The sequence below is a fragment of the Barbus barbus genome (genome assembly GCF_936440315.1).
Source record: "Barbus barbus genome assembly, chromosome: 21".
In the NCBI taxonomy this organism is placed as follows: Eukaryota; Metazoa; Chordata; class Actinopteri; order Cypriniformes; family Cyprinidae; genus Barbus; species Barbus barbus.
The window spans coordinates 10,458,994-10,473,188 of NC_136749.1; the positions used below are offsets into that span (position 1 = coordinate 10,458,994).

Genomic DNA, 14,195 nt, shown 5'->3' on the forward strand with positions numbered 1-14,195 from the left:
AACTTAACATTTAAATGAAAAAAAAAGCTAAAAACAATTCAAAATATTAAAGAACAAAAGGTATAAGAGTATAATTTAACATAACACTAAGCCAAACGCCAAAAAACAACTATATTAATATGTATATGTACAACCACACACACATACATACATATATACATACATACATACATATATATATATATATATACATACACATACACATTTACAAATTCTATATATATATATAATTTTTCATTTCCATGTAGTTTGTTGAAGTATTAAAATAACTCAAATTAAATCAAACTTAATAAAAGACCTATACAGACATAATAAATTCAGACATTAACTAAAATTAAAATAGATAACAAATACAAATCACGACAGTATAGTTTATCAGTAAGAAATAACACTGGCAAACACACATGCTAAAAACAACAACTTCCTTACACATAGTAAGCAATGGTTATAAAAACTGAAACAGAAGAGAAACAAGTACTAGTAGGAAAGAGGAGAAATGAAAAGCGATACTTATATCCTCTGCCGGTGTCCCTGCGCGGTTGAGTTGCACGGTAGAGTCGATGGCCTTCACACGACAACTGCCGCGGTAAACTAAGCTTTTTTATACCCATCTAACAAAATACTAATTGAATTTAGCTGGACACACTTTCCTTATTTTCCCACAACAAATGGCCAAGCAAGCGCCGACACTGACAAGATAAACGATACAGAACGAGACCAAACACGATATCAGCACATCTCCACACAGTAAACAAAACAAGCATTTCCTAGCAACGGCAACGATTTCCTTCTGACATTTAGGGAAATTAATAATAATACCAACAACAACAACAAAAACACTATCATTATTTGTTTATTTGTTGTTTCTGCTTTAAATATTAGTAATAGAATTTTAAAAATTGCATTATTAACTATTTATTAATAAATAACGCAGATATATATCATCATTTTGATTGTACTAAAAACTTTAAGGCTGTAATTAAGCCGCTTAAAGGTTTGTATTGTTTGTACCAATGTGTAATTGTATGAAGCAATTAATTAATTTATTGTTGGTGGTGGTGGTGTTAATATAATGTTAATAATAATAATAATAATATCTATTGGTTATTCATTTAAATACTTATTTAAAAACATATTTATTTAGTTATTCCTTAATAATAATTATTTTGTTTTAATTTAATTTCATTTAATTTCACTCACCCTCCCTCCACAGCTCAGAGATGAAGGGATCAGATGACTGATGCAGGAGAGATGCAACGTTATCATTCAATGGATCCATGTTCTTTATCAGCCACTCAGCTGCTTTATAGTCCACCTGGCAGAGTAAGAAAGTATTACAACTTCATGTTGAATAGAAAGCCGAGAAATAGAGAATACACTGTGGTAAAAAATAAATCTGACCTTGCCAGCATAGTGTACAATGGAGAAGTCGGCCTCTTCTTTAAGCTGCCGCGGCCGCATGAACTTTGGGTGTGAACCCTGCTCAGCTGACAGCTTGTCCACAAATGAACGATCAGTTGCCCTCGGAAACCAACACTCCTCATCCAACAATGCCAGGACGCCTGGAGGATGAGCCTGTGGTGCAAACCAGTCAGAAACACTATAAAGACACTGCATGTGAAATCAGGTGGCACGTCAGATGCTTATTTATGATGTGAATTAAGATCTACACACACACTGACCGGTCTCTCAATGAGGTCGATACAGGGCTGAAGATCCAGACCGAAGTCGATGAAGTTCCACTCGATGCCCTCTCGCTGGTACTCCTCTTGCTCCAGTACAAACATGGTGTGATTGAAAAGCTGCTGTAGTTTCTCGTTAGTGTAGTTGATACATAACTGCTCGAACGAGTTAAGCTGTTGAGAGAGAAAGACAAAGAGAGAGATTAATATTTATCAGCTGAGTAATAAACAATCATTAAGACTCTCAGAACTCGCTCACCTGGAAGATCTCAAATCCAGCGATGTCCAGGATCCCGATGAACGAGGCCCCCTGGCGCTGTCTGCGGTCCAGAGCTCTGTTGATCCGGTGCACCAGCCAGCGGAACAGACGCTCATATGTGGCCTTCGCCAAAGCCTCCACTGCAAAATCAGCCTAAACATGCACACAGAAATGAAAAAAAAACATAAAAATTAATGTTTGTATTGTACAGCATTGCTGAAGTAAAAGTAATTGTATTTGTCCTGCAATGAGTCACAAAACGCCAATCAGAACTCACTAACTGAACATAAAAAAACATTTTACTAATGTGGCAAATTTCAGTGGAACAGGATAATCACAATGGGACTTATCGATAGTGAAAAGTGATCGCTTTATCACAGAAGTGGAAGTGTGAAGGTTGAAAAAAATATGATGTAGAAAAGTAGTTGTGATGAGGAAAGTAGTTTTACATTTGGAGCAATTAATTACACTACCGTTCACAAGTTTTTGGTCAGTAACTCTTTTAATTGCTTTCGAAAAAAGGACCCTATTTTCACCAAGGCTACATTTCTTTGATTTAATATTTATTTTAAAAAGTAATTTATTCCTTTAATGGCAAAGCTGAATTTTTGGCATTACTCCAGTCTTCACAGACACATGATCCTTCATAAATCATTCTAATATGCAGATTTTCTTCAAGAAACATTTCTAATCATTATCAATGTTTAAAATGTTTGTGCTGCTTAATACTGGCTTGGACTTTAAGTTTGTTTTCATTCATCCCATGTGTCCCTTGACCTAGTTTCTGTCTCTCCTTGATTGTGTCATTCTGTTCACCTGTGTCTAGTTAATTATCCTCATTTGGTATGTGTATTTTTGTTCTTGTCTGTTCAGGTTCTAGTTTGTCGGGTCTCGTTGATGTGTATGTGTTAGTGATGGGAGAAACAAAGCTTTTCAAAGCTTCGACTCAACTGAACCAATTGCTTCACAAAATGATTAATTGTTTCGAAGCACTGGAAACACCACACACTGGTGACACCTGCTGGTCAAAAGTTTGTAAATGCAACAAATACTCAGGCTAAAACATGCATAAAAAAAGCTTTTAAAGCCCATTGCAAATGTTTTATTGAAAGTATACCATGTTAAATGCAATACAAATAATAAAATACCATTAAATATGAAGTGTCTGTATGATATGTGGTTTTTAAAATATTTTATATTAATTTGCAGGGCTTGCTTTGATTGTTTTATGGACAGCTTCTATATAGAGGCCAGTATGAGACTATTACCACGGATCGCAGTCGGGATGCTTACAATTAACTCATCAGCGGAAAAGTTGGGATCATTTGTTTCTACAATGGATGACATCAGTCTTATGTTCGGTTAAACAGAAGCAAGACAAACAGTGTTACTTACGAACTTATCATGGTTTGTGCTAAGATGTCCGGGGAGGTTTTTGGTGGACATTTCACTTGCATTGCTGGGTCAGTCTGTATGTCTACGCAAATATTCATATTTATTTGTACAGCGCTTTTTCACAACACATATCGTTTCACTGCAGCTTTACAGAACATGCATGTTTATTACAACGCTAAATGAATGCTAGTAAGCTAATCACTTCATGCCATTATTACTGATTTCATTCGTTTCATATAATGTGTTCTTAGTTTGGTCAAGTTTGTTGCTGTGGAACAGTGCTAGAAAGCATTTTAATGCTCTATCTGAGACATCATGTGGTCTCAAATAAACAAGACGAATGCAATCCAATGCTGGCTACCGTGTTTTGCGTAAACCTTTATTAGTTGTTGTTTTTTTTAGATAAAAGTATAGCCTACATGCAGATTAATAAATGCACACACACACTACATACAGTATATATGTGGGTATGTATGTTTTTATGCACATTTACTGTAAACACACATACAGGTAAAAAGTGTGCCCACAATGTTTTTGAAATAAGTCTCCAATGCTCATCAAGCCTGCATTTAATTGATCAAAAATAGACAAAACAGTAATATTTAAAATAATGTTTTTCTATTCTAATATGCTTTAAAATATAATTTATTTCTGTGATCAAATCTGAATTTTCAACATAATTACTCCAGTCTTCAGTGTCACATGATCCTTCAGAAATCATTCTAATATGCTGATTTATTATCAGTGATGGAAAAAGTTGTGCTGCTTCATATTTCTTTATAAACTGAGATCATTTTAGTATTCTTTAAATAAAAGAACAATATTTATTTATAATATTTTTTTTTATAACAACATGCACTACTGTTCAAAAGTTTGGGGTTAGTATTTTTTTTTTTTTTTAAAGAATATGAATAGATTTATTCAGCAATTTTTAAAAAAGTGATAATAAAGACATACTATTAGGAAAGATTTCTATAATTTTGAAAATCCCTGTCAGGATTCAATCAATCAATCCTGTATAAAGTATCACAGGTTCCAGAAAAAATATTAAGCAGCACAATTGTTTCCAACACTGACAATAACCAAATATCAAATCAGCACATTAGAATGATCTCTGAAGAATCATGTGACACATAAGACTGGAGTAATGGCACATCAAAATCCAGCTTTGCATCACAGAAATGAATATAAAGAATATTCAAACAAAAAAACATTCTTTTAAATTGTAATATTTGACAATATTACTGATCAAATAAATGGAGGCTTGATGAGCATAAGAGACTTCATTCAAAAACATAAAAAATAGTAATGTGTCCAGACATTTGACCAGTATTGCATATAAACAAAAGACAGAGACTGTTTCCAGCCAATTAACATGTGATCAATATCAAAAGCAGCAGGCTGACTATGAGCAGCTTTGAGTACTACATTGCATTTCATCCTCAAGTTCTCAAACACATCTGGGTGTTCATATGTTCACATGTGGTTTGGCACTGTCCTGTCTGCCTGTAGCACTCACTGTCTTAGCTGTCTTACATTACAGATGATGGCTTTCCTAAAGACAAAAGTAGAAAAACAATTATTTTTTTTAATGCACAATATTTACAAATAATACTATTGTTTAATACATCAGTACATACTGGAATTAACATTAGATAAGCATAAGTGATGAAAAATGTTTACCGTTAGCTTTTGTAAACTACTGCAGTTAACTGTTTCACTATTCAACATTCAAGTTTAGAGAACACATTTCTATAACGTGTTACTGCATTTATCTGCTGAAAAGATAGCTAGACAACTAATGAGAACTCATATTTAATTATAACCTACATAACGCTTGCAATAAAACAGAAATAAAAGCTTGGCCTTTTTCACTAAAAAAGAATCAAAATGCCTGGCGCATATGTAAACAATGACGAAAACACAATTCTGCATCATCCTTGAAGAGTTAACGTAAATAAATGCAAAGAATCAAATGGAAAAAAACAAGAACTTGTCCTTACCTGAATGGAAATGTGCGCTGTATATCCTAGAGCTGCTAGTGTCTATTCTGCTTCTCGCTTCACTGCTGCAAACCAGCTGCGTTTCTCGGACATCTAACCCTTTAATTTCCGATTATTTATAAATTAATGTTAGTTCCAGCCCAGATGGAGCACCCAACCACCGAGCAACATGGATCTAATTTTAATTTCGACATTTTAAACAGCAGGATTAAAATAAATGAATCGCAATCCCACTGTGCATCAGTTATGATGTAACGAAGCCTCGTTTGCTGAAATCATGTGACGTTTCCAATTTGATGTGTTTCTAATGTAGCGCATTACATTAGCAGCGCAAAAGGTTGTTGGTTCAATTCCCAGGGAACACACATACTGATAAAAAAAATGTATAGCCTGAATGCACTGTAAGCGTCTGCTGTGCATAAATGTAAATGTGATACACACTCTGAACCACTGATTAAAAAAAAAAAGATTTGTAAAAGTTTCAAAGCTTCATGTGTCTCAAAAGCAGCCATCACTAGTATGTGTGTTTCAATCCTTCCTTGTGTGGATTTATTAAAGACTGTTTGCCGTCATTTTTATCTTCGTGCATGTTCTTTCAACACAGCACATGACATATATTTATGGAAACCGTGATACATTTTTTTCCAGGGATCTTTGATGAATAGAAAGTTCAAAAGAGCAGCATTTATTCAAAACAGAAATCTTTTGTAACATTATAAATGTCTTTACTGTCACTTTCGATCAATCTGATGCATCCTTACTGAAAAAAGTATTAATATATAAAAAGAAAAATCTTACTGACACCAAACTTTGGACCAATTCGATTTCGCTGTAGGCAGAGCTGCTACTATCAAAATGTCTTGATGTGTAATGCTGTTCACAGCTGCTTCAGACAAAAGCTGTAATACACATTTTGCTTGATGCTTTGACACCTACTGTAGGTTAATTGTGCATTAAATATGCTGAAATAACACTGCAGTGTGATAAAAAAGGTTCCTTTCTGTATTTGTAGTTGAAATTTACATCTGTAGTATTTCAATGCACTTCATGAAGCCACACAAACACACACCTGCTGCTTGGTCTGGGCCTTCTGGACGTACTCGCGGCCCACTTTGATGCGGGGAGTGAGAATGGCTCGGCTGAACTCCAGAACACTGATGCCCAGCAGGTGGCAGAGTTTCTGCGCTGCTGTGTCATCTGGCATTGAGGCCTGATCTGTGTTCTTCTCTTTGTGAAACGTGATGTTCCCAAACTGCAGCACTGCAGAGATCACCTTTAACATAGCTGAAAATGGACAGAAGGATGGAAAATCACTTCTTTTTGTTCAGTGGTCAAGTACATGTTATATGAAATCTTGTAGATGTTTTCTTCTCCATCTATTTGAGAAGCTCCTCTCTTACATGTGGATTCTTCCTGGGTGAAGCCCATGATAGTCACTGAGTCCATTGTCTGAGTAAAGTTTTCTGAATCGCTCTGACCCGGAACAGGAAGTGACCCCCCGCAGAGGAAGCGGTACTGATCCGCACTGCCCAGCAGAAGCTCCTCTACAGAGAGAGAGAGTGAATAAATAATGACAATGATAATGTTTCCATTAAAGAGAATAAAAACCTTTATATTGTGAAGCTGTGCTATGTGTGTGTTTGTGAGCTACTGACTTCTCATGGCCTCAGAAGCTCCAGAGAGGAGCTGGTAGAAGAAATGGAAGGTTCGCTCGTCTTTAGCCTGACGAATGGCTCGAGACTTCTCCAGTAAATCTGATACACGTGCAGGTTAAAGAAAAATGCACCAATAGAAACCTTGTTTATATACTGTACATTATAGGCTATCATTTATTGAATGAGGTAAAGAGGCCCAAATTTCTGAATGTCGTTGCATAACATAAAATATAAAGCAGTATCTGCAATCAAAGATTCTATAACTTTACATTACTTTTCTGAGGAATTTTGTTTCAATTATCAACTGGTGTTAAGGTGATTTTTAGTGGATGTATGAAGGATACAGGTCTCAATATTAGCACCAACAATATATCCAGCAACATCAAAATTGATTCTGATGAATTTGCCCTAAAACAAATATAAAAACATGTTAGAACAGATCAAAATATCAAGATTAATATCTATGTTCAAGTGATGATGGTTGGATGTGCCGTTGCAGTGCTTACAAATCTGGAAGAGTTGTCATTTTTAACGGTTTTGGCGTTGCCGAAGGCCTCAAGAATGGGGTTTGCTTGCAGTAACTGTCTCTCCAGTTCCCCCTAGACACAGGACAGGAAGAATAGCATGTCAGTGCAGGAATATTACCAACATTACAGCAAAAAGCCCACAGGAAACCTCTGAATGCAGAGACCCCGCAGCATCAGCATATGACTGCACCCAAACAACTCTCACACAAACACACATACATGTTTACTTCACTAAATGGAGACTTGCCACAGAATTCTATTATTTTTAAATAAAGCAAATTATAATTACTATAGACTCCAAACATTAACTCAGTGATTATCAAGATGAGGGGTGTTCAGATGTATTGGATGTAAAACGAGTGCAGATGTACAGGTACATCTAAAAAAAAAATTATATTGTTAAATATTTGATGTATATATTTGAAATATAAATGAAAAGTTCATTTTTTCTTGTAACTTATTTCAAAAAGTGAAACTTTCATATATTTTAAATTCATTACATGTAAAGTAAAGCATTTCAAAAGTTTTTTGTTTTAATTTTGATGATTCGAGCTTACAGCTCATGAAAGTCAAAAATCAGTATCAAATCTCAAAATATTAGAATATTTACATTTGAGTTTCAATTAATGACCGTCCCTACAGTATAAATTCCGGGTATCTCTTGTTCTTTGAAACCACAATAATGGAGAAGACTGCTGACTTGGCAATGATCCAGAAGACGAACATTGACGTCCTTCACAAAGAGGGTAAGTCACAGAGGGTCATTACTGAAAGGTGTGGCTGTTTACAGAGTGCTTTATCGGTGATGGTTTGGGGTGCCATGTCATCTGCTGGTGTTGGTCCACTGTGTTGTCTGAAGTCTACAGTCAATGCAGCCATCTACCAGGAAATTTTAGAGCACTTCATGCTTCCTTCTGCTGACAAGCTTTATGGAGATGCTGATTTCATTTTCCAGCAGGACTTGGCACCTTCCCACACTGCCAAAGGTACCAAAAGCTGGTTCAATGACCATAGTGTTACTGTGCTTGATTGGCCAAGCAAACTCGCCTGACCTGAACCCCATAGAGAATATATGGAGTATTGTCAAGAGGAAGATGAGAGACACCAGACCCAACAATGCAGATGATCTGAGGGCCGCTAATCAAAGCAACCTGGGCTTCCATTACACCTGAGCAGTGCCACAGGCTGATTGCCTCCATGCCACGCTGCATTGATGCAGTAATTCATGCAAAGTATTGAGTGCATAGAAATTAACATACTTTTCAGAAGCCTGACATTTCTGTTTAAAATATCCTTTTTTTATTGATCTTATGTAATATTCAAATTTTCTGAGATTTTGGGTTTTCATTATCTGTAAGCCATAATCATCCAAATTTCAAGAAATAAAGGCTTGAAATATTTCACTCTTATGTGTAATGAATCTATATAATATATGGGTTTCACTTTCTGAAATGAGTGACAAAACATATTGACCTTTTTCATGATATTAAAATTTTTTGAGATGTACCTGTATTGTAAAACGACATGTTCTCAAATCTTGTTTGTATCAACCCCCCCCCCCCCCCCCCCAAAAAAAAATCACTGTATGATAATGCACGAAACAATATATTAAAAAATATAATTAAAAAATATAAATAAAAAAATAATAAATTATTTACATATTTATATAAAATTAAATATAAAAATAAAGCTATTATTTAGGTATAAATAAAATAAAATAACAATCTAGGTATTTTTGACCAAGTTAATCCAAATTTTTCATTCAACAATGTAATTAGAATTTTTTTTTTATTTGCAAAAAGTGATACGAAGTCAGAAGACAAATTGCATAAACCATGTTTCATAAATTAATTCAATCAATCAATACATGTACTTTTGAGATTAATAAATATACACTCACCGGCCACTTTATTAGGTACACCTGTTCAATTGCTTGGCAACACAAATTGCTAATCAGCCAATCACATGGCAGGCACTCAATGCATTTAGGTATCTAGATGTGGTGAAGACGACTTGCTGAAGTTCAAACCGAGCATCAGAATGGGGAAGAAAGGGGATTTAGGTGACTTTGAACGTGGAATGGTTGTTGCTGCCAGACAGGCTGGTCTGAGTATTTCAAAAACTGCTGATCTACTGGGAATTTCACGCACAACCATCTCTAGGGTTTACAGAGAAGGGTCCGAAAAAGAGAAAATATCCAGTGAGCGGCAGTTGTGTGGATGAAAATGCCTTGTTGATGTCAGAGGTCAGAGGAGAATGGGCAGACTGGTTAGAGATGATAGAAAGGCAACAGTAACTCAAATAACCACTCGTTACAACCAAGGTATGCAGAATACCATCTCTAAACGCAAACCACGTCGAACTCTGAAGCAGATGGGCTACAGCAGCAGAAGACCACACCGGGTGCCGCTCCTGTCAGCTAAGAACAGGAAACGGAGGCTACAATTCGCACAAGCTCACCAAAATTGGACAATAGAAGATTGGAAAAATATTGCCTGGTTTGATGAATCTCGATTTCTGCTGCGACGTTCAGATGGTAGGGTCAGAATTTGCCGTAAAGAACATGAAAGCATGGATCCATCCTGCCTTGTCTCAACAGTTCAGGCTGCTGGTGGTGGTGTAATGGTGTGGGGGATATTTTAGCCCCTTAGTACCAATTGAGCATCGTTTAAACGCCACAGCCTACCTGAGTATTGTTGCTGACCATGTCTATCCCTTTATGACTACAGTGTACCCATCTTCTGATGGCTACTTCCAGCAGGATAATGCACCATGTCACAAAGCTCAAAACATCTCAGACTGGTTTCTTGAACATGAACATGAGTTCACTTTACTCAAATGGCCTCCACAGTCACCAGATCTCAATCCAATAGAGTACCTTTGGGATGTGGTGGAACGGGAGATTCGCATCATGGATGTGCAGCTGACAAATCTGCAGCAACTGTGTAATGCTATCATGTCAATTTGGACCAAAATCTCTGAGGAATGTTTCCACCATTGGCAGTTCTGAAGGCAAAAGGGGGTCCAGCAAGGTGTAATAACCTAATAAAGTGCCCAGTGAGTTTAAATTAGGTAAATTAGGGTAAAATTTGAGACTCACTGTCCTAAACCAAACCCTAAAAGAAAACTGTGTACGATAAAAAGGAAATAAATAAAAATAAAAATTAGAGATAGATAACATCTGGAAACATTTTCCGTTAAAGTTGTCCTAAATTAAAGCTAGGTCAGAAACACACACACACACACACACACACAGCTGAAAGTGCAAACTTATAAAATTGCAGCTCAGCCACAGCCTTTAGGTGAAAACAAAACAAAACAAAAAAATTATTTACAGGCTAGATAATCTCTGAGGTTTCCCTCTTACCCATATACACCATTATGGTCAAAAAAATTAATATCATAGCAAAGCTTTAATATGCATACATTGCCCCCTACAGGCCCATAGTGGAAGCATTAGAGCAACCATACTCACATACTGCACAATCTGTTAGAGTCCACAAAAAAAGAGAGAGATGGGGTGGTTGAACGAGTGAACAGGAGATAAACAGGGGACAAAAAATAACATATTGATGAGCAAAAACATAAAAACATGGTTAGAAAAACAAAAACAAATAAATCCACACACATTAATTAGACATATCACACATTATGAGGTTAAAGTGGCAGGACATGAATTAGAACGGCTGTAGTCTGAACTCCTTCCTGTTAGCCGGATGTGTCAGTCTTGAAGAGAAAAGCCCCCACTCACCCTGTTCACAGCACTACTGCCACGACCCAGAGAGCGTGTACCATCCATCTTCAGCGCAGAGCAGAGGACAAAGAGAAAGAGAGAAAAAAAACAGAAGAGCAGAAAGAAACAGCAGGACCCAGGAAAGAGAGGAAACAGGGAGAGAAAAGCAACCAAGAAGGGTGAAAATTGAAATATTAGAGAAAAGCTGCATATAGCCCACAGATACACCAGCATTTACAGCTTTATACTTCAAGAGTTAACAATAAGCTGTGGCAAGTGTGAAAGCTTCCAGCTGACATTATAAACAATATTTAAAACAACTGATGTTATTTTTATTTCACCTTTTTAATATATATTTTGATTTCCATAAAATAGTATAATTTTATTATTTTACATTTTTGGGTTATCAGCACCAGCAGAACAAATTATCATAAGCATTCGTTATTGGCCAGAATTTTAATAATATATAAAACTTAACATTTAATGAAAAATATTTTTTGGCGATTTAATAAAAAATGTTAATGAAAAATTTAACCAACAGAATTTTTATTGGTGAGTATATTGGCAAGTCGAGTACAAACACTGGATCTCCAGAAGATTTAGTAATATTTTTGTAATTATTATTGTATTATTGCATTATGTATAATTTATTCTTATTGCTGAACAGAGTTATTGGAGAACTAGGCAGCAGAAACAAATGAATAAACAATAAAATTGCAAGGCAAGCATGTGCTAACTTGTTAGAAAAGCAGAAAGTAGAAATAGCTGCTCTTTCTCTCCCTTATAACTCCCCATCCTTACCTGTAGGGCGCTGTCTTTGGGACGACCCAGAGTGCCAGACTTGTGTGAGGACGCCACATGTGCCAGATACTGAATCACTTTTTTTGTGTTCTCAGTCTTTCCTGCACCAGATTCCCCTCTGAACACACACACACACACATATATATATATACATATATAAACAGAGCAAATAAACCGCCTTCTGCTGTAAAATAGGTTTAGACTATTTTCAGAGTTATTCAAACAAATACTAGCAGATGACTGGTTTTAACAAGATACAAAACACATATGCTGAAACAAAATTAGCAACACACACCATTAAAGGGAAAGAAAATAATGATGAAAAATCATGTTTAGATTGTCTGGGTCAAATAGCTACATCTCTCCTTATGCTGCAAAACTGTCCAACTTCTTCACATGATATGTTCAGTTAAGTGTTGATTGATTTCCAATCATTAGAAGTCATAAAAAGCATATTTTCTGAACTTTCTACTGAAATATGTAGTCAAAGTCAAATATGCAGCAGTCACAGCCACAAACTTACGTGCACAGGATGGCTTGATCTTCTCTGTCTGTGTGAGGAAAACAACACACATGAAGAAGGACATTAGCATAACAAATCAACAATTACAGAATTATGTAAATTTTGTAACTGTGACTATGAAAAAGGTGTTATTTGAGAAGAAAGATGTACTTATGTAATGAACATAATAATAATCAGAAATAATAACTCAATTATAAGGATTCTAAGGTAGTTCACTGAAAGTAACTCTAAATGACACAGTTAGACAAATATAATAATATTGAGAGCATCTACTTTGGGGATTTTGAACTGGTTTTTGCTTCAGGACATGTTGGACATTGGCGACCCAACATATTTTATTTATTTATTTACTGTTGTTGTTGTAAACTAAAACTATTAAACCTGTTGGTAATTGAAATAAAGCTAAAATACAATAATACAAATACATATGTATATATTAGACAAAAAACTAGAAATTGAAATACTACAATTACTAATACTAAAACTGAACAGAAAAAGCTAAATAGAAATATAAACAACTAATACAAATGACAAAAGCAAATGATAAAACTACCAAAACTTAAAATTAAAACTTAAAATATTCAAAATATAAATAAATAGATGTAAGACCTTCGTTCATCTTCGGAACACAAATTAAGATATTTTTGATGAATTCTGAGAGCTCTCTGACCCTCCCATAGACAGCAAGGATACTACCTCGATCAACGCTCAGAAATGTAGCAAGTACATCCTTAAAATAATCCATGTGACATAAGTGGTAATTTTACAAAGTTACGAGAATACTTTTTGTGAATACTCTCCAAAACGGCGCCCGGGTGACGAGGAGGAGATGAATTGTTAAATAAAGTTGTTATTTTGTTTTCTTTGCGCACAAAAAGCATTCTTGTAGCTTCGTAAAATTACGGTTGAACACCTGATATCACATGGATTATTTTACCGATGTCCTTGCTATGTTTCTGAGCTTTCATCGAGGTAGTATCCTTGCTGTCTATGGGAGGGTCAGAGAGCTCTCGGAATGCATCAAAAATATCTTAATTTGTGTTCCGAAGATGAACGAAGGTCTTACGGGTTTGGAACGACATGAGGGTGAGTAATTAATGACAGAATTTATTAGAAATGAGTTAAGACCCATGGCATAATCGGCATGGCTCTTTTTTCCAGAAAACACACACACACACCGGTCAGGCCAGTTTATTTACCACAGACACACCCTGAAGAGCAGGAAACAGGGTGAAAATGCCAAATCTCAGTGTCTCAGTCATGCATGCGGTTTCCCGCAGTTACTACTAAGTATGTGAAAGAATTCAATCTTCATGCAGCAACATGAAACTGGCTCTTCTGTCTAAATATTGTGATGCAGAGGTGTATGAATAAATTCACATAAACTGAAGCAGGTTAGCTGGTTGCCATGGTACCTTGCAGCATGCTCCTGTAGGCCGCCTCCGATATGGCATAGATATGTGGAGGCATCTCGTGCCGTTTCTTCCCACGATACATCTCTATGATGGATTCTGTATAGACGGGCAGGTTCTTATAGGGGTTGATCACCACACAAAACAGGCCGGAGTATGTCTGTCGGGCGTCACACATAAACACAAGAACTCAGACAGATGGAAA

General features: G+C 35.9%; 1 protein-coding gene across 2 annotated transcripts in view; it reads right to left on the bottom strand.

Annotated features, from left to right (window-relative positions):
* LOC306887905 (uncharacterized protein) overlaps nt 1–14,195 on the bottom strand; it is a 51,871-nt gene that overhangs the window by 28,140 nt on the left and 9,536 nt on the right. The window contains exons 4-16 of one of the 2 annotated variants that reach the window (XM_079445928.1): nt 13,994–14,150; nt 12,579–12,606; nt 12,056–12,173; nt 10,997–11,008; nt 7,501–7,593; nt 7,339–7,402; nt 6,995–7,093; nt 6,740–6,883; nt 6,409–6,623; nt 1,942–2,094; nt 1,683–1,856; nt 1,402–1,575; nt 1,201–1,315 (exon numbers count right to left, since the gene is read on the bottom strand). In XM_079445928.1, coding sequence (XP_079302054.1) covers nt 1,201–1,315; nt 1,402–1,575; nt 1,683–1,856; nt 1,942–2,094; nt 6,409–6,623; nt 6,740–6,883; nt 6,995–7,093; nt 7,339–7,402; nt 7,501–7,593; nt 10,997–11,008; nt 12,056–12,173; nt 12,579–12,606; nt 13,994–14,150 — 1,546 coding nt within the window. The remainder of the gene's footprint in view (nt 1–1,200; nt 1,316–1,401; nt 1,576–1,682; nt 1,857–1,941; nt 2,095–6,408; nt 6,624–6,739; nt 6,884–6,994; nt 7,094–7,338; nt 7,403–7,500; nt 7,594–10,996; nt 11,009–12,055; nt 12,174–12,578; nt 12,607–13,993; nt 14,151–14,195) is intronic. The other variant, XM_079445929.1, reaches the window with a different exon arrangement.